A 22,312-nucleotide genomic window follows, 5' to 3' on the forward strand; every position below is an offset into this window, starting at 1 on the left:
ACCAGCTGCCTCTAATTGGGAATCATACAAATCACCAACATAGAAAAATAAACCTAGAACCCCACATAAAAAATATAAACTAGAACAACCCCTAGTCACGCCCTGACCTACTCTACCATAGAAAAGAAATGCTCTCTATGGTCAGGACGTGACACAGGTGGATTTACCGGGGACATGAGTAAGGGATCATAGTGTTCACCTGGTCAGTCTATGTCATGGAAAGAGCAGGTGTTCCTAATGCTTTGCACACTGTGTATAGCCTATCGGCTCTATAAAATCTGCGATGAAAAAGTCACTTTCAACGGTCTCCACCAAAAAAACTACCAAATTAAACATTAACTGGAAAGTAGGCCTACCTGGCAGAATGATATCTTGATGATTTGTATCAATCGGTTGCATTTGTTTTGCATACTCTGAAACACCGCTAGCCTAACACAAAAATACTGTGACTCAAACTTGGCTGGGACATGCTTTCAATGGTGCTCTCCAACATCTGACAATAATATAGTGGATTAAGGGGGTACTCTGACTGGAACTCAAACCCTGGTCCCTGTGACTGTCATTCCAAAATCATTATACTGTCACAATCCTTGCTATATGAGCCATGATTAGGGTGGCAGGTAGCTAATGTTAAGAGCATTGGAGAAGTAACCAAAAGGTTGCTGGTTTGAATCTCCCAGCTGACTATGTGAAAAATCTATGTTCCCTTGAGCAAGGCATTTAACCCTGATTGCTGCTATAAATTGCTCTGGATAAGAGTGTCTGCCGAAATACTTAAATGTAATAATACTATGCCTACCAAGTGGGTTAACCCTATTGGCACGATGCATAGGGTGTTTGCCTTTCACGCCAGGGACCCGGTTTCACTTCCTTGTCCTGCCTTTTGCTACATTGGTTTCAGAAGTGGGATGGCGGCCATCGAAAAGCACGGCTCGGACGTGCTAGGGGGCTGAGTTGTCGAAGGACAGGGATGCGCCTTGAAGTACAGAGGGTGCAGTGTAGCAAACCTTGCTATATGAGCCACGTTACAATTACCAGCAAGTGGGTTAACCCTATTGGTACGATGCGTAGGGTATTTGCCTTTCACGCCAGTGACCCAAGTTGTATTCCCTGCCCCACCATTCGCTTCAATGCTAAAAGGTAAAATTATCTTGATGTCACTAGGTGTATCACAAAGATTTAGTATTATTGCAAGGGGTACAACTTTTACTGAACAAAACTATAAACCCAACTATTTTAACTGAGTTACAATTCAAAAAAGTCAACTGAAATAAATTAGGCCCTAATCTACAGGATTTCACACAACTGGGCAGGGGTGCAGCCATGGGTAGTCCTGGAAGGGCATAGGCTTACCCACTGGGGAGCCAATTATAATTGATTTTTCACCACAAAAGGGCATTAGACAGAAATTCTTCTCGGTGTCATCAGCTGTCCAGGTGGCTGGTCTCATACGATCCCGCAAGTGAAGAAGCCGGATGTGGAGGTCCTGGGCTGGCGTGGTCTGCAATTGCGAGGCCAGGTTGGACTTCCTGACAAATTCTCTAAAATGACATTTGAGGCAGCTTATGGTAGAGAAAAAAAACATTAAATTATCTGGCAACAGCTCTGGTGGACATTCCTGCAGTCAGCATGCTCCCTCAAAACCTGAGACATCAGTAGCATTTTGTGTGGCAAAATTGCACATTTTAAAGTGTACTTATTGTCCACTGCACTAGGTGCACCTGTATAATGATCATGCTGTTTAATCAGCTTTGTGATATGCCACACCTCAGGTGGCTGGATTATATTGGCAAAGGAGAAACTCACTGATAGGGATGTAAATAAATCTGTGCACATAATTTGAGAGAAACACGCTTTTTGTGCATATAGAACATTTCTGGGATTTATCAGCTCATGAAACCAACACTTTACATGCTGCGTTTATTTTTTGTTCAGTGTGCTTTGATGAAACAAAAAAAGGTCAGAACTCAAAAGCCAAATCAAAATAATTTATTTTTTGTGACATTTCATACAGTTTTAGAATTTAGTGTCTCAAACACTTAATTGATCCATTGCCATATTTCCTTGTTGCCACCCCAAACCAAAAATAAAAAAATGCCAAGCATGAGAAAAAAGCAATTCCTGTAGATTTTCACAAGCCTGTCTACCTCAATGTCATTACCATATGCTTCTAAAATGATTTCACATTACTTAAACAGTAAGATTTTTTTTTTTTAACAAGTGGATTTATTTCATTACACTAGATCACTAGCTGCTCAAAACTCATGAAATGGAGAGAGAAAAAAAAAGCCTCGGTGATTGTTTAAATCATTTATAACTACATTACTAAACCCCAAGTCAATGCATCAAGTATTTCTCTCAGTTGAAATCTCAAACATTGTCAAATGCGTGATTCTTTGCCAATGCGATTTCACACACAACATTGGGGAAACCAGCCTACCAAGATTGGGAAAAGCGTTGCACAGTAGGATTAAAATAAATAAAATGTAAAAAGCCAATAACGTTGTCCAGTAAGTCCAAACTGCAAATACCCAAGTCAAATTTCGGTCTTCGTTTTTATCAAATTTGAAAACAGCAAACTCACCCTAAAAAGCACAAAATCTGCAGTGGTGGATAAATGCCAGCCTCCCCTTTTCTGGAAGTTCAGCACTAGAACAAATACATTCTCCCACACACACCTCTAGTGAAGGGTTAATAATATGATATAGCATAGGCAACTACACCTCTACAGTTCTAATGTTCAGTTTAACTGGGACAAAGTTTCCCCAAAGGACTACATTACCTAGCAAACCTTGCCGAACGATTCAACTCTTGTGCGTCGCAAATGGCACCTTGTTCCCTATATAATGCACTACATTTGATCAGGGCCCTGGTCAAAAGTAGTGCACTTTATAGGTAATAGGGTGCCATTTGGGATACACACAAAGCTTTTACCCTACCAAGTCAACTAGGATCGTAGGCAGCTGGCACATAGCACATAGAAATGGTCTGATATCGTTTAACCCCTTTACTTCGCTGCCAAATGTATTATATAAGCTAGCTAAATCACTCTCAGCTAACAGCATTCAGCCTACTTCTGAATGATATTGCTATACCATCATTTATTTATATTTACAATACACAGAATGTGTTGCTAAACCTGAATATCCTGCATTGATGCGGAGAAACCAACAAGATCTTGCCAAGACCATTCCGGTCAACTCATCAACCTAAGCACAGACAGTCAGGTTTGACTGCATCGACCTTAGCCTGGTCTCAGATCTGTTCGTGCCCTTGCCAACACCATTGCTGTCATTGTTAAGCCAAACATGACAATTACATAAGGAGTTAGGGCAAGAGAGACGAAACAGACTGGCACCCAGTCTACATCAACATATCTATTCCCTAGGTTTCCATAAAAATAGCCTAACTAAGCTACAATCCCATTGTGAATAGTAAGTTGTAAACAGAGAGCCTGACTGATTATCAGTATGTATGATCTGAATCCGTTAGAAGATGGGAAATCCAGACAAATCAGGAAATAAAGATAGAAATAGATGAAACAACTTCAAATAAACAGCATTGGACCAGGAGACTGCGATCTGCGAGTCGGACCGCGCGTTGCGCTGCTCCTACCCAGAATGGATTTCAACTTTAAAAAATAATAATATTATAATAATTCACCCTTCCTTCTGCAAACAAGAGCCTTCCAGCTGTGGGCAAAAACCACCGACATAAAACTGTAGCTTGATTGTTACCGATCATTTTGTTGACCTTACAGATAACATAGTTGAGACAATAATTACCAAGCCTCAAATTATATAGTTTTTTATTTTCAATGAATAAACAGAGGATCATCTCTAACGGCCTAATTTCAGGTCATCGATTCTGATTCTAGAATGTTAGAATCACAATGAGCCGCTCGTTCGTTTCATGAAAATCAGTGCAACAGCAAACTGAACTGTAGCACTCTGTCCCAATCTGTTTGCTTAGCAGCAGTCAATGCATTAACAGACATCTTAATTATTCAACCCAGCTTGTCTACAGCCATTTATCCGTGCCAAACCTACGCTTACAAGAAAAAAATAATATGTCTCGTCGTCACTGTGTTGTTAGTGATATCTTTGTATGTGTACACGACATGTATGCATGTATGTTCTATTCTTTAGTGCATATGTTTCTTGCAGACCAACATCTATTCTTTAAAATCAAAAATGGTAGAGGGCCTTAATACAGGGCCCAAATGTCCCACCTCCCCTCAGTTAGAGAAGAAAATGAAACAGCCTCCAAAGAGAGCACATTGATTTTAAAATCATTGATTTTAAATTCCGTGAATACATTTGTTTACGAGGCCTAATTGAGATCTTTTTCCTTTTTAAAAATCACTGTGAAAGTTCACACTTCTTAAGCAGTTTCTTTTTTTGCCCTACTTTCTCCTGGATGTCCCCAGGCTTCCATTTTCATTTCATTGTCATTTCACAAAGCTTTTTTTCCTTTCTTTGGGACAATGCTCCAGGAGGCAGACAGGAGGAGGCGGCTACCGTTAAGATTGTTGCTTTTATATGCATTTCATTTTTTATATATTTATATCCATGTATATATTTCATACTTTTGTTTGTTTTCGTTATTCATATCGGAAGTTTTACTTTGGCGATACCGGGGGGATGTTCTGCTCTTTGCCAGTGTGTCGGGGGCCACCTTGGGGGGAGCTGCGGCAGGCTGGTTGGGGGCCCCGTCTCTGTTCACGGAACTTGAGGCCCCCGTAGCCTCCCTGTCTGGAGGGCCCGTTGCTGCGGTAGTAGCCTCCATCCCGGGAGTCACGGTGGTCACGATCACGGGGACGGGTCTCCTTGCACTCCCAGCCACCGTCCCTATCCTGGGCTTTGTCCTGCCGGTCTCCCCTGGGGCGGTCGCCCGAGCTGGTGGTAGAGCTGGAGCCTGGCTCCTCTACCTTATTGACGCGCAGCTCACGCAGAGGCTGGGCTGGCGTGGCTGGGGGGGCCGGAGGGGGGGCTCGCTGGCACACCTCGGCATAGCTAAGCTTACGGGGCTCCTGAACAAGAGCCATAAAAAAGGAACAATGAGTTCAAAGGAACAGATGTAGATCTAAGAGTTCAGGTAGAGAATGGAAACCAATTACGTTTCATAAAATTAAGAAGCAATCCCAATGTAAAACAAAGCAATCATCTCTAAATGGCTAGATTAGAGGTACAGGATTATCTTTGGTGCCTCACCACTGATGCAGGGGTAGCGATGGTGGCTGGTGTGCTGGGTGTAGCTGGAGTGGAGGACACTGTGCTGGGTTGAGGCTTGGGGCCAGGCATAGCTGGCTGTGTGGAGGGGAGTGCGGATGGGTTGGCCGCACAGGGAGCAGGTGTGTGTGGGGTCACTTTAGGGGCTGGGGGCTCCGCTACCCTCTCCACCTTCTCCCACTTCTTCTCCTGATGGGGTACACTACAGAAGAACAAAAAGCAGGAAGGAAAGGAAAGCCCCATTCGACCCAAAGTTAGTTTTAATGTCATTATGAATGAAGCAGACCTTTGTATGCTTCTTTGAGCTCTATTTATTGATGATTCTAGTCAATTCAGCACAACTTCATTGGCAGATCACTAATTAACAAGGCAAGTCTCTAAAATTCACCTGTGACATTAGCTTTACAGCTCATTGACTGTAAATGAGCTAGCCATCACTAGCCAGTGATCTAGCAATTTCATTTAAAGATTGAAGAAGAATTACCAGCTAACGTACGAAAATGTATGCACTCACTAGTGTAAATCGCTTTGGATAAGAGCGTCTGCTAAATAAAATGTAAACAGACTTAACTTCTTTGGGATAGGGGGCGGTATTTTGACTTCCGGATGAAAAGCATGCCCAAAGTAAACTGCCTGCTACTCAGGCCCAGAAGCTAGGATATGCATATAATTGGTAGATTTGGATAGAAAACACTAAAGTTTCTAAAACAGTTAAAATAATGCCTGTGAGTATAACAGAACTAAAATGGCAGGCGAAAACCAGAGGACAAACCATCTAAAAAAAATTAAATAAAAATCTTCCTACCACTGATTTTAATGGCTGGCACTTTTATAATAGGGCGAAATCGTGCCCGATTGCAGTTCCTAGGGCTTCCACTAGCTGTCAGTCTTTAGAAAGAGTTTCAGGCTGGTTTTTGGAAAAATGCGCCAGAAATTGTAGATTTTCTAGGTGGCTCCCATTTTGGCTGTAGTGTTTCCAAGCGCGTTAATGAGAGCGGGTTCTTTGGTATTTTTCTCCGGTAAAGACAACGATTCTCAGTCTTACATTTTATCGTTTATTTGCGTATTAGATTATAAACGTTGATTGACTTGTTTGGATAAGTTTATTGGTAACGTTTGGGATTCATTTTGTATGCATTTTAAAGGAGGGAACCCGAGTAGATTATTGACTGAAGCGCGCCAGCTAAACTGAGTTTATGGATATAAAGGACATTATCGAACAAAAATACCATTTGTGATGCATCTGGGACCTTTTGGAGTGCCAACAGAAGAAGATCAAAGGTAAGGCATTTATTATATCGCTATTTCTGACTTTTTTGTCGCAACTCCCTGGTTGAAAAGGATTTGTTATGCATGTGTGTGCTGGGCGCTGTCCTCAGATAATCGCATTGTTTGCTTTCACCGCAAAGCCTTTTTGAAATTGACACGGCAGCTGGATTAACAACAAGTTAAGCTTTATTTTGATGTATTGCACTTGTGATTTCATGAAAGTTTAATATTTATAGTAAATTTAAGTTTGGCGCTCTGCAATTTCACCGGAAGTTGTCGAAATGCGCTAGCATCCCACTGATCCGCAAGAAGTTAAATCTCTATACACAATGAAACAGTGATATTACACTCTTCAACCCTCTGAAAAAGAATGTACAGACTTCAGCCTATATTCCCATACCTGGGGGCAGGTGCATGGATGGGGGTTCCGTAGGGGAGTGCAGCAGGTTTGGCTGCAAGCTGAGCAAGATTAGAGACACACACTGCCTCCTCATGTCCTGGGGCTGGGGTCGGGGCTGGGACTGGTTCGGCACCCACTTCCTTGCTCGATTCCTTGTTTGCTTGTTCCGGCGTCTGTAGAGAGTAAGTAAAGACTGAAGTAAAGCATATGAGCAAAAAAAAACACCACCCAAACTAACTTGAGATCTGCATGTGAAACTCCAGTTTGTGATTGACGCAAAAGTCTGACTTGATCATATGCATCTCAAGTTAGGATTCTGTCCAAAATGAAGTGATAGGAGTGTGGTAGCAAGGCGTTAACCATAGGGTTTCTGTCTTAACCTTGTCTTTGTTCAGTCCTCGCACCACGTCTGACATCCTATTCTCCAGTAGGGGCTCTCCCTGTGTACTGGCCACACAGCCCGGCAGCGGGGGGAAGTTAGTAGCAGCCAGGTCAAACTTAGGGACCGGCACCTTTACCTCAGCCAGGGGTATGGGCCTCTGGAGGGGAAAACAAAAGAGATAACATTTACATTTTGCACCATACAAACTCAAAATGTACATAATAACAAAATAAGCTTAAAAAAAAAAAGACATGCAAACAAGGAAAACAAGGCAGTCGAGTTGATAACCGGTTTGGTCCTGATTTAAATCTATTATGCAAAATAAAAATAAGTCCACATAGTAACTATCATTCGTCTTGCAACGGTACCGTAATCCGCTCATCCTCTCTCCTCCTTCTCGTGCCTCTGTATGTAGTCCTTCTGTAATCGAGGACAGAAGAGGTTATTAGAAGTGGTTCAGAAACTAGTACACAAGTGTTCTGTTAACTGACTTAACATTCTCCATATCAGACCTTCAGATCTCATAATCTTAGCGCTCATCGGGACAGGTGTGGAGGATCATAGCTTAGGGGAGAGGGGGAGCGTAGGTAGAGGACGAGGAGGAGAGAAGGGGAAAGACCCAAAGCCAGTCACACTCCACAGCCTGCTTTCCCCTCATGCGCATCAAGTTGTCATCACTAGGTCTGATGAGATGACCCGGAAGAAGAATTCACCACTTCAAAAACAGAATATCATTGTTCCATTAGGGGGATAATACCATCCCTGAGGACCTCAATGTGTTCTGTCATAATACCAGATCGAGATATATATTTTTTGCTTTTACCCCTTTTTCGTGATATCCAAATTGGTAGTTACAGTCCTGTCCCGTCGCTGCAGCTCCCCTATGGACTCAGAAGAGGCGAAGGTCGAGAGCCATGCGTCCTCCGAAACACGACCCTGCCAAGCCACACTGCTTGCTTAACCCAGAAGCACCAATGTGTCAGAGGAAACACCGTCCAGCTGGCAACCGAAGTCAGCTTGCAAGCGCCTGGCCCACCACAAGGAGTTGCTAGATCGCGATGGAACAAGGAAATCCCGGCTGGCCAGACCCTCCCCTAACCCAGACGATGCTGGGCCAAATGTGTGTTCCGGTCACGGCCGGGTGTGACACAGCCTGGGATCGAACCTGCGTCTGTAGTGATGCCTCAAGTGTTGCGATGCAGTGCCTTAAACTGCTGCGCCAATCGAGAGGCCCCCCGAGAGACCTTTATGAATACAACAACAAAAAAGTTCTTAAGTGTCAGGCTCACCTTCCGCGTCCAGCCATGCTTCCGTCATCGTTGAGGTCCGAGGAGGTGGAGATGTGAGGGAAGGCTGAGGTCAGGTCTGGAGGTGTCTGGGTCTGCAGAGGTCCAGGGCCAGTGGTGGGGGGCTGGGGACTCCTCAGGCCAGTCAAGCTCTCCAGGGGAACAGGGGCCACTTCGCCTGGTCTCCCCACCTGGGGCTTCACGTGTGCCCTAATAAATACGACCCAGGGTTACAGAGGCTAATCTTGGCACAACTGGGACGTGGTGGGGATACAAATAGCATGCAGCATCTAAGCCTACATTTGATGATATATACGCCAACATGCAACGGATGTGCGAAGAAAACTAAAAGACAAATGTCGGCTGAAATTAACTTTGCAAGAATATTACAAACACCGCACCCCCCTTTCAAGTCATGCATTTGTTTTTTCAAGCCCATGCTTAAAGAACTTCAGATATCAATCTTTGCACTTGTCAGGACAGGTGTGGAGATTCAGGGTTTTGGAGGGAGAGGAGTGGTTAGGGGTGAGCACAGGAGGAGAAACAGAGAGACCCATTCCCTCCAAAGACTGTATTCCCTCTATGCACAGCAATGTGTCATCAGGTCCAACCAGTGTCAGGGTTATACATGACACAAGAGTACAAAAGAAGCAGCCAATCATTATGTCTGCCAACTACTGATCTTTAGAAATACATGAATTTGTTAAGTGGTGGACGCATTTCTCAATTTAAAAAAAACACCCTGCAAAGTTAACATGGGTATCCGTACCAATTTTCCAGCTAAAATAAGGTTTTCTTATTCAGGTTGAAATGGCAGATTGCAAAGGAAAAGTTACCAGTCAATCATTTTTGGCTGACCAAATCTCCATTCCACATTACAGTAGCTAGCCGTCTTATTTATACAGTCATCATATGAAACAGATTAGGTCACAGGAATTTCCCTCACCTCTTAGTAAAGGACATTTATTTGGTAGCATGACTACATTACCAAAGTACAGCTGTACTACGGAAACATTTATAATGAAACTAAGAGATAAATGAAAAGAAATAAAATGGATGGTTAGTCAGGATGAGAGAAACGGTTAAATGACAAAATGGAGAGATAGCTAGATCACTGTGGATAGGAGCCAAGTCATAGTTAGAACTGTTATGAGCTATAGCCTATAAACTGTTATTAACCAGTGGTGTAAAGTACTTCAGTAAAAATACTTAAAAGTACTACTTACGTAGTTTATTGGGATATCTGTACTTTACTAATTTATATTTTTGCCAACTACTTCACTACGTACCTAAAGAAAATGTACTTTTTCCCTGACACCCAAAAGTAATCATTACATTTTGACAGGAAAAATGGGCCAATTCACACACTTATAAAGAGAACATCCATGCTGCCTCTGATCTGGAGGACTCACTAAACAAACGCTTCATTTGTAAATGTTACAAATGCAGAGGCTTGCGGTGCAATTAAACTGAACTTCTTTACTTCGGATCAAAATGTTAATTCACTTATCCAATCCGCACACCTCCGTTCACGTACCTGATACATTCTTAAAGCAACAGTGACATTACTGCGTATTGGAGTGTGCCCCTGGCTATCCATCAATAAACAATACATTTTGCCATCTGGTTTGCTTAATATAAGGAATTTGAAATGGTTTATACCTTTACTTTTGATACCTAAGTACATTTTTGCAATGCCATTTACTTTTGACAAGTATATTTAAAACCAAATACTTTTACTCAAGTACTATTTTACTGGGTCTCACTTTAACGTGAGTCATTTTCTATTAAGCCAGCTTTTCTTTTACTCCACCAATTATTAACTCTTCTAAACATCTTGCAAACAGAAGCTGTCAAATGACTTAACAAATCCTATATGTCAATGTTAAAAGTATTAACTGAAATGCGCTGGCTGTCAGAGCTAAGACCAGTTATAGATTTAGTCATTTGGCTGTAGACTAGTATAGTAAGACATGGGATAATGCTCAACTGTTCAATCAAAATCAAATTTGATGTAGCATATTTAGCAGACGTTATTGCGGGTGTAGCGAAATGCTTGTGTTCCTAGCTCCAACAGTGTAGTAGTACCTAAACTGTTATAAACAGCTACGAACTGACAAAGCTGTCAGTGGTATTGCAAGAGATGGGGAAGCGATGAAGCTGATATACAGTATAATGGCTGTACCTGAAGGCATTTATTACATTCTTTCTTGAATAGAGGGGTACACTGCGGGGACAGACAGTAAGAGAACAGGTGGTGAATTCAAAACCTTACCTTGGACTGGTTCATTCAATAAGACTCATACACTATTAATATGGAAATGCAAAATCTGTGGTTTTATGTAAGGATATATACCATTAGGCTACGGCCACAGAGACGCATGGACAAGAAATACTTCGTATTTGCATTCATCAATTGCCTGTTTTTGTCAGTCAAAGGTTCAATCCAAGTAAACCATTTTCCCGACAAGCTGCATAAGTAAACAGGCGAAACTATTGTGCGTTTTTGAACGGATAATCTCAAATTGAAAAACCACTGGATCAATCAATAATTTCTGTGCAGCTGTAGCCTTATTCTACGAAGGGAAAAAATGGCACAAAGTATTTACCAATTTTACTATGGTTTATCCACAAACTGGCATGTACGGGTTCAAAGCATTTTCACCCACAGAAAGACAACTTGAAACCACTCACGGCACTTCAGAGAGAATACAAGATCAACTTTCAACGTACCGGTTTCTGTTATAGGGCCGAGTCATATTAAGGGAGTTGTTGCCAGTTTTGTAGTGTCCAGTAGAACTGAATCCATTCACAAAGCCACTGTTGGGAAATGGTGCCTGGAGATGTGGGAAAAGGAGGAAGAATACTTCAAGTCAATATTCTTAAACTGAATTTTTCCTTTTTGTCTGATCAGCCCAAACCCGAGACACAGCGGGATTGGAAGCACATGGTCAGTCGCAGTGTAGTGCAGGAGAGTTAGTCATTACACAAGTTTCCACCTTACAAATCACATTTATACAGGTCACTGTTGAACAAGAAATATCAATAATATTTTGTAATTCTCCATTTCATTAATAGGAAGATATATCTTCTGTAGGATTTTCTCAATAAGACTAACCGAATTAAATTACAGTTGACAATTTACTAGGATAAAGTTTATAGTGTGCTGAAACTTATCAAATAATTTGAATATTATACATTTATACAACAGTTAACACCATAAAGATAGTATATTGAGTGTTGATGTTCACCAGAGGAGTCTCGAAGTAGGGTGTAGGAGAGGGTGTCCAGGTCTGTGGTACGATGCCGTAGAGAGGGTACTGCTGCTGAGGGCTGTACACGTGCTGCATGTACAGGTTAGGGTTGTACTGGGACTGGGTCTGGGCAGCGTACATGCTGCTGTCCATGCTACGGTAGCCATTCTTAGCAAAGAACGTGTTGATGGCTTTTATCCTCGCCTGGAAGTTAGGGGAAAAAATATATTAAAATTTAAAAAAAACTTGTGAAAAGAAACTAAATGTGGGAATTTGTCTTTGGCTTCACAATATGATTGCGAAGGGAAGAGAGATTAATAAAGGGAAGTGACAGTCTTAAATTACAAGTGATTGATTGTGTTATGTAACTCACCATGATAGGTTTCCCCTGAAATGTTTTCACCTCTTCTCTTAGATATCTGTGTGCCTGAACAGAGAGAGAGACACAGGCAAAAATTCCATAGGTATTCAACAAAATTGGGATTGATAACTGCTTACACCAATTAGAAGCCTGAATACTGCTTTATACACCAATCAGATCCAGCTTACCTGTTGAGCATCAGTGTCAGATTGGAATGTGATGTACCAGTTGTTGTTGTGCGCAAACTCCACACTAATCACTTTTGGACAGTTGTCATTTTTAAAGAGAGACTCCACTTCCTGAGGGGAACAAAAAAAAAGATAAGAGTATGTGAGTTGTTGCTCAAATATAGCAAATGTGCCAGCATTTTTACTTGGGAGTACTACTAGCAATTCACCTTGTCACTTACAACAATACCACTGGCTACAAATATTGTTGTAACATGATTGCATATTGGTTATAAAGTGGGTAAAAAAATGGTTTTATTTTAGTTGTAAGAGTAATGTAACCACAGCAGTAACATGGTAATATATTGGTTTTAACACAGTCGTCTGACCTCTACAGGTGTTGTCTCAGGAACCTCCCTCAGGATGATGATGCAGCGTTTGTGATTAGGACGCACTTTCTCTCCTTTCTCATCCACTTGTACCATTGGAGAGGCTGAGAACAAGAACAAACATCAGGGTCACAAATTACATCACTATCCATCTACATTACCAGTCAAAAGTTTGGACGCCTACTCATTCCTACTCATTTTTTTTTTTACTGTTTTCTACATTGTAGAAGACAGCAACACTATGAACACACATGGAATCATGTAGTAACCAAAACAAGTGTTAAATTAAAATATATTTTATATTTGAGATTCTTCTAAGTAGCCACCCTTTGTCTTGATGACAGTATGCACACTCTTGGCATTCTCTCAACCAGCTTCATGAGGTAGTCACCTGGAATGCATTTCAATTCAATTAACTGGCCCTTATGAGGACCACCAAAGGAAAGGAAGACCCAGAGTTACCTCTGCTGCAGAGGATAAGTTCATTAGTCACCACCCTCAAAAAATTGCAGCCCAAATAAATGCTTCAGAGTTCAAGTAACAGACATCTCAACATCAACTGTTCAGAGACGACTGCGTGAATCAGGCCTTCATGGTCAAATTGCTGCAAAGAAACCACTATTAAAGGACACCAATAAGAAGAGACTTGCTTGGGCCAAGAAACATGAGCAATGGACATTAGACCAGTGGAAAGCTGTCCTTTGGTCTGATGAGTACAAAGTTGAGATTTTTGGTTCCAACTGCCGTGTCTTTGTGAGACGCAGAGTAGGTGCATGGATGATCTCCGCATGTGTGGTTCCCACCGTGAACCATGGAGGAGGTGTGATGTGTGGGAGTGCTTTGCTGGTGACACTGTCAGTGATTTATTTAGAATTCAAGGCACACTTAACCAGCATGGCTACCACAGCATTCTGCAGTGAAACGCAATCTGGTTTGCGCTAAGTGGGACTATGATTTGTTTTTCAACAGGACAATGATCCAACACACCTCCTGGCTGTGAAAGGCCTATTTGACCAAGAAGGAGAGTGATGCAGTGCTGCATCAGATGACCTGGCCTCCACAATCACCCGACCTCAACCCAATTGAGATGGTTTGGGATGAGTTGGACTGCAGTGACGGAAATCCGGCCAAACAAGTACTCAGCATATGTGGGAACTCCTTCAAGAGTGTTGGAAAAGCATTCCTCATGAAACTGGTTGAGGGAATGCCAAGAGTGTGCAAAGATGTCATCAAGGCAAAGGGTGGCTACTTTGAGGAATCAAAAATATATTTTGACTTGTTTAACACTTTTTTGGTTACTACATGATTCTATATGTGCAAATTCACAGTTGATGTCTTCACTATTATTCTACAATGTAGAAAATAGTAAAAATAAATAAAAACCCCGGAATGAGTTGGTGTCCAAACTTCTGGTACTGTACATACAGTAACTATAATTGTATGGGTTATACCACTCCATTGTCCAAAAAGTATTGCCATTGGTGCATAACAAAACAAAAAAAGAAATGTATCAATACCATTCAATCACAAGTCCACTTGTTCCTAGACTGGTCACAGAGCTGTTTGTGCCATCCCACATTGACCATAGGAGTTGGCAAGAAAACACAAACAGATTTGGGACCAGGGTACATGGTTCCACAAAAGTAGCAAAAATGACAAATAAAACAACGGTATAGTTCCTTACACCGGAGTATGTCCAGGATGAGCTCCATGTCAGTAGTGAGGGCCTTGATGCTCTCCATGCTGGCTATGGTCCATATGGGGACAAACTGGTCACTGTCCATCTGGGACATCAGGTACAGGTCCTTGGACAGGTTCTCCCTAGACATGAAATGAGGGTCAAAGGTTATTATCATAAAACATACATGGCGATCAAACATTCACATTTATCCTAAGGAATTAACTTAATATATAATCACATAGCCAAAGCCCCATCAGACTATGGTCATTCAGTAAGAGATAGTGTAGCAAAATGTTTTCAACTACAAAACTAATGTGTGCTTTTAATTGGACAAGTTCAGGTACTATCTCCCAGTTACAAACATAGGAACAATTACACTCACCTAGAGGTAGAAGACCTAACCTAGAACATGTGTACTCACCTTGAGAAGCAGAACTCCAGTTCTTTCTTGAGGGAGTCTCTCAGGTTCTCTGATGAGAGGGGCCTTTCCTCTGTCAGCTTGGTCTCCCCTGCAAACCAACATGTGTTTCATTAGCATGTGCTAAGGTAAGTCCGAAAAGACATCCGGAAAAGGTCTGTCYCAATAATGCATCTGTAAAAGTGTTATAATTTGTCAGTGAGAAACATGCAGCCTTGTGGCTATGATTGACTGATCTTAACCATTTTTATTGTATATGGTGAATTATGGGTAGTGTAGTTTAGTTAATTGTGACACATACCTGATGTGCCGGTAGTGGTCTCAGTGGGGGTGAAGCCCAGGTCTGGGGGATCCATGCCGTTCACAGTGATCTCAGCTGCGGATGCTGCCGAGGAGCTGCTGTCCTCCAGGATAGTGAAACCAACACTGTACGGTTTACAACTGGGGGAGGACACGGACTCGGAATAACCTGGATGGGAGAGAGGGTACACCACGGGTGTCATTTATTGTTAGATTCTTCAGTTAATAGGATGTGTGATAATTGTAAGAACCTATTAGTAGCCTATTCGAAATTCCACTGCCGAAATGTCTGCACTTGGGTAGAAAGAGTGCAACAGGGGTCGTCATTTATTGTTAAACTCATAACTTTGTGATAAATTGTAACATATAGATTTTGTAAGCTAACGTGGATATTTTGACTGGCTATGTCTGTTGCTGCTGTGTCACTGCACCCTCTTGGCCCCACAGTTGTATAAAGAGAGTTCTCAATAACAATAGGCCTATAGATTTCAGTATATGTGGCATTGATGTCATGTATAGTACAGCATAGGTTGTGGTATGTTCCTTCTGTTGTCAGCCGTAATAGCCCATCAGAGACAAGTAAGGGTTATTTCATTGATGTGGTAGATAAGATGAGCTTTCCTGAATGTAAAAGCGCTTTGAGCATCTGGAAATGTGTTATGCATAGCCAATCAATGATTATAAATGACACCCGATGTATCCTCGCTCCCATCCAGGTTATTCCGAGTCTGTGTCCTCCCCCGGTTGTAAACTGTACCGTGTTGGGTATGGTGCTAAGTGTGTATGCAATCAAAAAAAAGTATGCACTCACTTCACTCTAAGGTGCATTGGCTAAAAGATTCTGCTAAACGGCATACTTAATTATGTTGTTAAGTGTCGTTTCTCACCCTCAGTGACGTCAGCCGGGGGCCACTGTGCTCCGTCAGGAGGGACCTCAGCGGGGGCCACAGACACCTGCCACACCTTGGCATTGGGGTTCAGACCGGCGCCCTTGGAGGTGACCTTGGAACAGGGGGAGAGGAAATGCACTTGAAAATGTACAGTATCATACACTTCAGGGTTGAAAAACAATAACATTTGGATTTTTTTAATGCAACTTCAGTTTACTTTCTAAACAGACTGAATCAAAATGGAATTAATCCCAATCCTGACATACTTCTATTGTCTCCCTTCTTCATTCTGCCTGAGGAACACTCATCAAGTCGAAATGTGTTGCGGTAACGCGTCCTGATGTATTGTCACTCTAGGCTGATCTGCTCTGTAAATTATTTGCAAATAGTTCACTAAAATTGGTGCCATCATACAGGCCACCTCTGTCTTTATTTCTTGCCATGTCAAATACAGTGCAATTTTCTTGCCCATCCTAAAACAAGGGAATTACACTCAGCATAACATTTGCGTTTTGATTGTGCACACAACCACACAAAAGACAAAAAATATACTTGTCTGCGCTTCTCACACTAGGTAGACTTGTTTTAGGTAAGGGTTTCCCAGACTCAGTCCGGGGGCAGTGCTCCACGTTTTTCTCCCAGTTTATTTTTGAATCTTTAAAACTGCCCTGTGTAGTCAAACACTTAATTTTCCTGTGATTTAGAGCTGGATATATCTATCTCCACACTGAAAAGGCCACTTGAAATGTGAGCCTGTTGTGGTGGGGAGGAATTTTGGCCTGCTGTAAATTAGTTAATACACCAATAAGAGAGTCCCAAACATRTCTCAATAACATATTGTTTTTAGTTTCCGCTCCACACTCTGTCCGAGCTAAATTATTGCTTGAAAAATTCAGTGGTGTAAAGTACTTAAGTAGTTTTTGGGGATATCTATACTTCACTACTTATATTGACAACTTTTACTTCAATACATTCCTAAAGAAAATATACTTTTAACACCATACATTTTCCATGACACCCAAAAGTACTCGTTAAATTTTGAATGGCTAGCAGGACAAGAAAATTGTCAAATTCACGCACCTATCAAGAGGACATCCCTGCTCATCCCTACTGCCTCTGATCTGGCCGACTCACTAAACACACATGCTAAATATGTCCGAGTGTTGGAGCGTGCCGCTGGTTCTACCTAAATAAATAAAAAACATGAAAATGGTGCCGTCTGGTTTGCTTAATATAAGGAATTTGAAATGATTTATACGTTTCCGTTTGATGCTTAAGTATATTTTAGCAATTGTATTTTATTTTGAAAAATAAGTACATTTAAAACCAAATATATTTTGACTTTTACTCAAGTACTGTTTTACTGGGTGACTCACTTTTACTTGAGTAATTTTCTATTAGGGTATCTTTACTGTTACTCAAGTATGACAATTGGGTACTTTTTCCACCACTAGAAAAATGACTCTGCTAAGAAGCAATTTGACCATTTTAATTAAAAATATTCACAGTAAGGTACAGAAATGATTTGATATTGAGATAAAGGTCCAATGCAGAAGTTAATTGTTCATGTAAATACCATGTAATGTGAACATGAATTGTAATTACCCTGTAGTAACATTGGATAACCCCCTAATGTAAATCTGATAGAAATGTTAATCGTATTCAGGAGAATAATTTGACCAAAAAATATATAACATCAATCTTGATACAAATGTATCAAACGCCTCAAGGATGTATTACATTTACATTTAAGTCATTTAGCAGACGCTCTTATCCAGAGCGACTTACAAATTGGTGCATTCACCTTATGATATCCAGTGGAACAACCACTTTACAATAGTGCATCTAACTATTACATTCGTTTCCATGAGCACAACATCCACATAAAAACGAAAACAGAAAGATTCATAAGCAAGTAGGTAACTAAGCTATTGGGAACCAAATTGAATTCGTGGTCGCTTTATACATTTTATTTTCAGTACAACCACTGATCGATAAATTACTATGATCAAGAATGCCAAAGCAAGCATGGCGCGCTGTCCCCATCCACTATTAACCTTAGTCATTTGCAACTCGCGAGCCTGTTGTCTACATTGTATCAAATAAAGTTGCTTACCTCGAGAATAACAATTTTGTTGTACTTTGTGGATAAACGTTTAAAAGCCAATGATCTTCTATTGCGAACAAGAGTGAGAAGCAGAACTTGAGATACTTCACAGTAGTTATATATATATATAAAAAAGACTACCCGTAAAGTCGATTGTTTTCTAAAAATCAACATGCGGTTCTCATTGAACTCCACCTACATCCTTAGCAGATGGACCCACATGACATMTATCCGCAGACCTCGCGCTCTCTTCTGTATGCTTTACCGCCAACCCAAACCCAGAATCGCTGTTGGCAGGCAGCACTGTCAATCTCAAACACAAGCGATACACATAATGATATTTTGTTGCTGCTGCTACCCCTGCTACTGAGCCCTTAACCATTCCTGATGATACTTGAGGCACGTGCCACGTTCTCTCGCCCCCGCCCCCATGTTCTAAAATATAATATAGGAATTCGGAATTTAGTATTCTTCACAAGAGCATCTTGTCCGGTCTAGGGAGGATCCCCAATCCCCAGTTACATGACACCATTTTAAAAACGGGTGTGCATGGGCTTTTGAGGCGTGGCACTAATCCAAAAAGGTGTAGCTAGCGCTACATTTTAGTAATTCAGCAGACGCTCTTATCCAGAGCGACTAACAGAAGCAATTATGGTTAAGTGCCTTGCTCAAAGGAACACCGAATTATTTTTCACCTTATCGGCTCGGTTACTGGCCCAATGCTCTTAACTYCTAGGCTACATGCCGCCCCAGAGCTGTCAGTTACGTTGACTGGATATGACAGACAAAATATGTCAGACTTAGTATGTCAGCTACATGTGTCATTAAAGCAACAATGACACAAATAAAAACAATACTGTGAAAACAGATATATACTACGGCCCATAGCTGGACAAACTACAGCATAAATAAGTAAATACTTAGCTAATGAATGGCCATGCTAGCCACGTACTTAAACATTGTAACATACATATGAAGCATTTGATATTGGTCGTCATCTTGTTTCACCTTAGTCCACAGAGCTAGCTTTAGATAATAGTCAAATCTGCCACAACGTTACCACTGGGGGGGTCGTACCTAGTCACCACCTGCTACAAAATGATCCACCCTTCTCGTACTAGTCTAACTGTTCCTCCTGGCAAGAGCAGCTGTCACATCTCAGTATACTTTGTGGTTTTAAAATAATTTGATATATTAAGGAGCACACCTTACACGGTGCACAATACGTCTGACAGTCCCTTTGTCTGGCAAAGCAACTCGAATTAATCTGTAGCAACATACTTGCTGTGCTAGCTTGCTGCTGCCTGGTTGTATCTCGTTACTGTAGCCACAGTTTCTATATAGTCATCTGACACCGACTGTGCTGCATAGGCCAGGTATTTGCAACGCATGTTAGCTAGCTAGGTAACGTTGATTCGGCGAATTTGCTTGCTGGTTTGGCTGCTTAGTTTGACAGCATCGGTGCGCCTGCCCGCCGTCTCCAATTGATAGTCTACTAAATAACATTACAGTTGTCACTGCATAATGATTACTAGGCAAACTACCAAATTAGCTAGCTAGGCTGCTACTGCTCACTAGGTTAGCAAATTAAATGGCTGCCAAAGTAGATGGCTGAACTAAGCTTCAGATAACGTTTGGCTAGCTAGCCAACGTTAGCTGGCTAACTAAGTTACTCATTATTACTTTGTTTGCAAAATAAGAGAATGGAAAATATTGTTTGCAACGTTGATTTACCCTAGCAAACCAACTGTTTGGTGTAATGAACGACAGCAAATAAATCAGTCAGCCAAACATATGGCAACATACCTAGCTAACGTGAACTATAAATAACCTCAACCAAGTTCTCGATATGAATCGGATTGGTAGTTAGCAGAAATCATTGCAAATGTAGGTAATATTATCGGCCTCAAGAGTCTATGACTGAGGCATGATGACCCTATTTGGAAAGGCAGTGGCAGGCAACAAATCATGGTGGTAGGAATGGGACTTAGGACGAGATGGGGATGGTGTGTTGTGTGTAGGCTAGGCGACGTTAGCTTAGCTAGTTAGTAAGAGTAGAGGCCGCAACTCACCATGCCGCCTGACCCTCCCCCGATCCCAAGTGGTGTGTCGTCCTCCACACAGGTCTTCGGTCCCGGATCACCCTCCTCCTGCAGCAGCCGCGGCTCTCCACCCTGGTCCGAACTCATCGGCCGCTCCTGGCTCACGACTCCCCCGTCGTTTTCCTCCCAACCCCCCGGCCTGCTTGCCACTCCTAGTCTCTCAAAATACTGGTTTTACTGTCTACAATCAGTCTGCTTATCTCGTGCTAGACTTGTTTAGCCAACACCTAAAGCTAACTAACTAGACAGGGTTAACAAGTAAGCTATCCTACTTAGCTAGCTAGCCGGGTTGAATCAACGTGTAAGAACCAAACTCGCACGACAATATACTACAGACAAAAACTATGCCAGATCATGAACCTACTTATACCACCTTTGTCACTAATGTTTCTTCCCACACATTTTTACAAGCGTCAAAGGCGAATTCTTACCCGGGCAACCGAAGCGGACACTAGGGACACGCACCCTGCACGCACCTTTCTAAGAGCAGGCAGAGGCAGACATTAGTGAAGTCCGCCACTGTCCCAACTCACATTGCGAGTTCGAAATGACCTTTGGAACTTTGGTGGTACTTTCCGTTTCCGGTTGACAAACTTAAAAACAAACAGCTTGGTCAGGCAGGGGTGTCTTAAAAAAAAAAAAGCTTTCCCTTTATTGTACAATATTTTAGTACGTTTGATCCAAGAATGGCAATACTTACCAATGCAATTGAGGTGCAGTTTTTGATAATTATTTGCTTATAATAGCGTTTCTAAACCAGGGCTCCAACCTTGGCCATGGAGAGCTAACGTTTTACCGTCCTGTACGTTTTCGCTCCAACGGTAATCTAGCGCATCTGATTCTAATAATTAGCTTGTTGATTAGCTGAATCAGGTTAGTTACAACTGGGGTTGAATTGAAAACCTACAGGAGGGTAATCTATCCAGGAACATGGTTGGAGAGCCCTGTTCTCAACCTTTATACTTTACTCTATTGGTAGGCTGATGAATCAGACAGGCTGATTCTGGTAGGCTATATACACAGCCTGAAATTAATGACTGCAAAATCGTCAAAGTTTTCTTTAAAGCCAAAATGTTTAATACAATTACATTTGAATTTACTCTCCTGGTAGTCTGGTGTGTTGGTCTTACAGTTGGGTGAAATTTGAGACCAAATATCCACAGGAAAATATTGTTTACCTGTCTTTTTAGGGTGCTGGTACTGAAGTTGAAATTTCTATCACCTGGCACTTGTGCAAAACCATGTAAATACCTTCTGACTTCAGTTAGTATGCATGCATTGTGTTGGCCTACACATGTTTGCTGATGACCGAATGGAACGAGCACAAGATGGACGTACATGCACGCAATGCATACTAACAGAAGTCAGCAGGTGTTTACATGGATGGCAAGGCAATGAAGAGACCTCGAGAGGACCCATAATCAACAATAGAATCATGATTATCGCCTTTATTATCGCCTTTATATATTATCGCCTTCACTCACTCGTGTGAGTGAAAGGAAGTCACTCTTGAGTGGACAGAACTTTTAGTCGAGCCAAGCGGCATGTGGTCGAAGATGACGGATGAGTGTGAGTCTGATCCGAAGAATGTACTTTATATTGGGTTATGGCTGGGTCGTGCCGCCGGGGAACTTGGAGGTACTGTGGAAAAAGAAGATAAAGAGCTTAAAGAAAGCAGATGTTGAGTTTGAATCCGATGAAGCGAGCAATAACAAGGGATATGGTGTGTTAAGTACAGAGTGAGCTGTACTCCAGACCGAGTTCTGGAGGTGAAATGGAAGAGAATGAGGGAGAATTACTGGAGGTGGCAGGTGTGGTGAAGATATTGTAGCCTCGCTCCAATGGATAAAGAAGCATTTGGTCCAGTGGGAGTGACATTTTTGGGAAAAGTTTTTGTCAGACCCATATGTGATTTCATGGTGGGTGGGAAAAGGAGTTGGGTGCAGTTGAATCGGTGAAGGTAACCTGAAGTGGTCTTGTGATGATTGTGTTTTTTCCCCTCCGAGGGGGCGGACGCTCCGCACCACACAAATGGGGAAAAGAGATGTTACTTGCTTTGCTCCCAAGAATAGGGC

General features: G+C 41.8%; 1 protein-coding gene across 4 annotated transcripts; it reads right to left on the minus strand.

Annotated features, from left to right (window-relative positions):
• Positions 1–1,974: 1,974 nt before the first annotated feature.
• On the minus strand, positions 1,975–20,768 carry larp4aa (La ribonucleoprotein 4Aa). 4 transcript variants are annotated; one of them, XM_024005137.2, is made up of 17 exons: positions 20,208–20,768; positions 16,026–16,140; positions 15,140–15,307; positions 14,842–14,929; positions 14,424–14,560; positions 12,740–12,843; positions 12,372–12,482; positions 12,196–12,249; positions 11,820–12,026; positions 11,302–11,405; positions 10,754–10,795; positions 8,572–8,778; positions 7,651–7,702; positions 7,281–7,439; positions 6,901–7,073; positions 5,214–5,433; positions 1,975–5,032 (listed from the first exon to the last, which is right to left on the minus strand). In XM_024005137.2, the coding sequence occupies exons 1-17, from the start codon at positions 20,322–20,324 to the stop codon at positions 4,622–4,624; spliced, it is 2,469 nt and encodes an 822-aa protein (XP_023860905.1). In that variant the 5' UTR covers positions 20,325–20,768; the 3' UTR covers positions 1,975–4,621. The 4 variants fall into 4 exon arrangements, with proteins under 4 accessions (XP_023860905.1, XP_023860903.1, XP_070304183.1 ...); XM_024005135.1 differs by lacking the exon at positions 20,208–20,768 and adding an exon at positions 18,145–18,324; XM_070448082.1 differs by lacking the exon at positions 10,754–10,795 and having other exon boundaries at positions 20,208–20,767.
• Between the last annotated feature and the right edge of the window lie 1,544 nt (positions 20,769–22,312).

This window comes from Salvelinus sp. IW2-2015, linkage group LG17 (genome assembly GCF_002910315.2).
Source record: "Salvelinus sp. IW2-2015 linkage group LG17, ASM291031v2, whole genome shotgun sequence".
In the NCBI taxonomy this organism is placed as follows: domain Eukaryota; kingdom Metazoa; phylum Chordata; class Actinopteri; order Salmoniformes; family Salmonidae; genus Salvelinus; species Salvelinus sp. IW2-2015.

Coding starts and splice junctions, on each gene's coding strand:
- larp4aa (XM_024005135.1), bottom strand. CDS start 18,309: ATGTTGATTTTTAGAAAACAATCGACTTTACGGGTAGTCTTTTTTATA. Junction 14,561..14,841: donor CTGGAGTTCTGCTTCTCAAG/GTGAGTACACAT, acceptor TTTCATGTCTAG/GGAGAACCTGTCCAAGGACC. Junction 5,033..5,213: donor TCGCTACCCCTGCATCAGTG/GTGAGGCACCAA, acceptor GCTCTTGTTCAG/GAGCCCCGTAAGCTTAGCTA.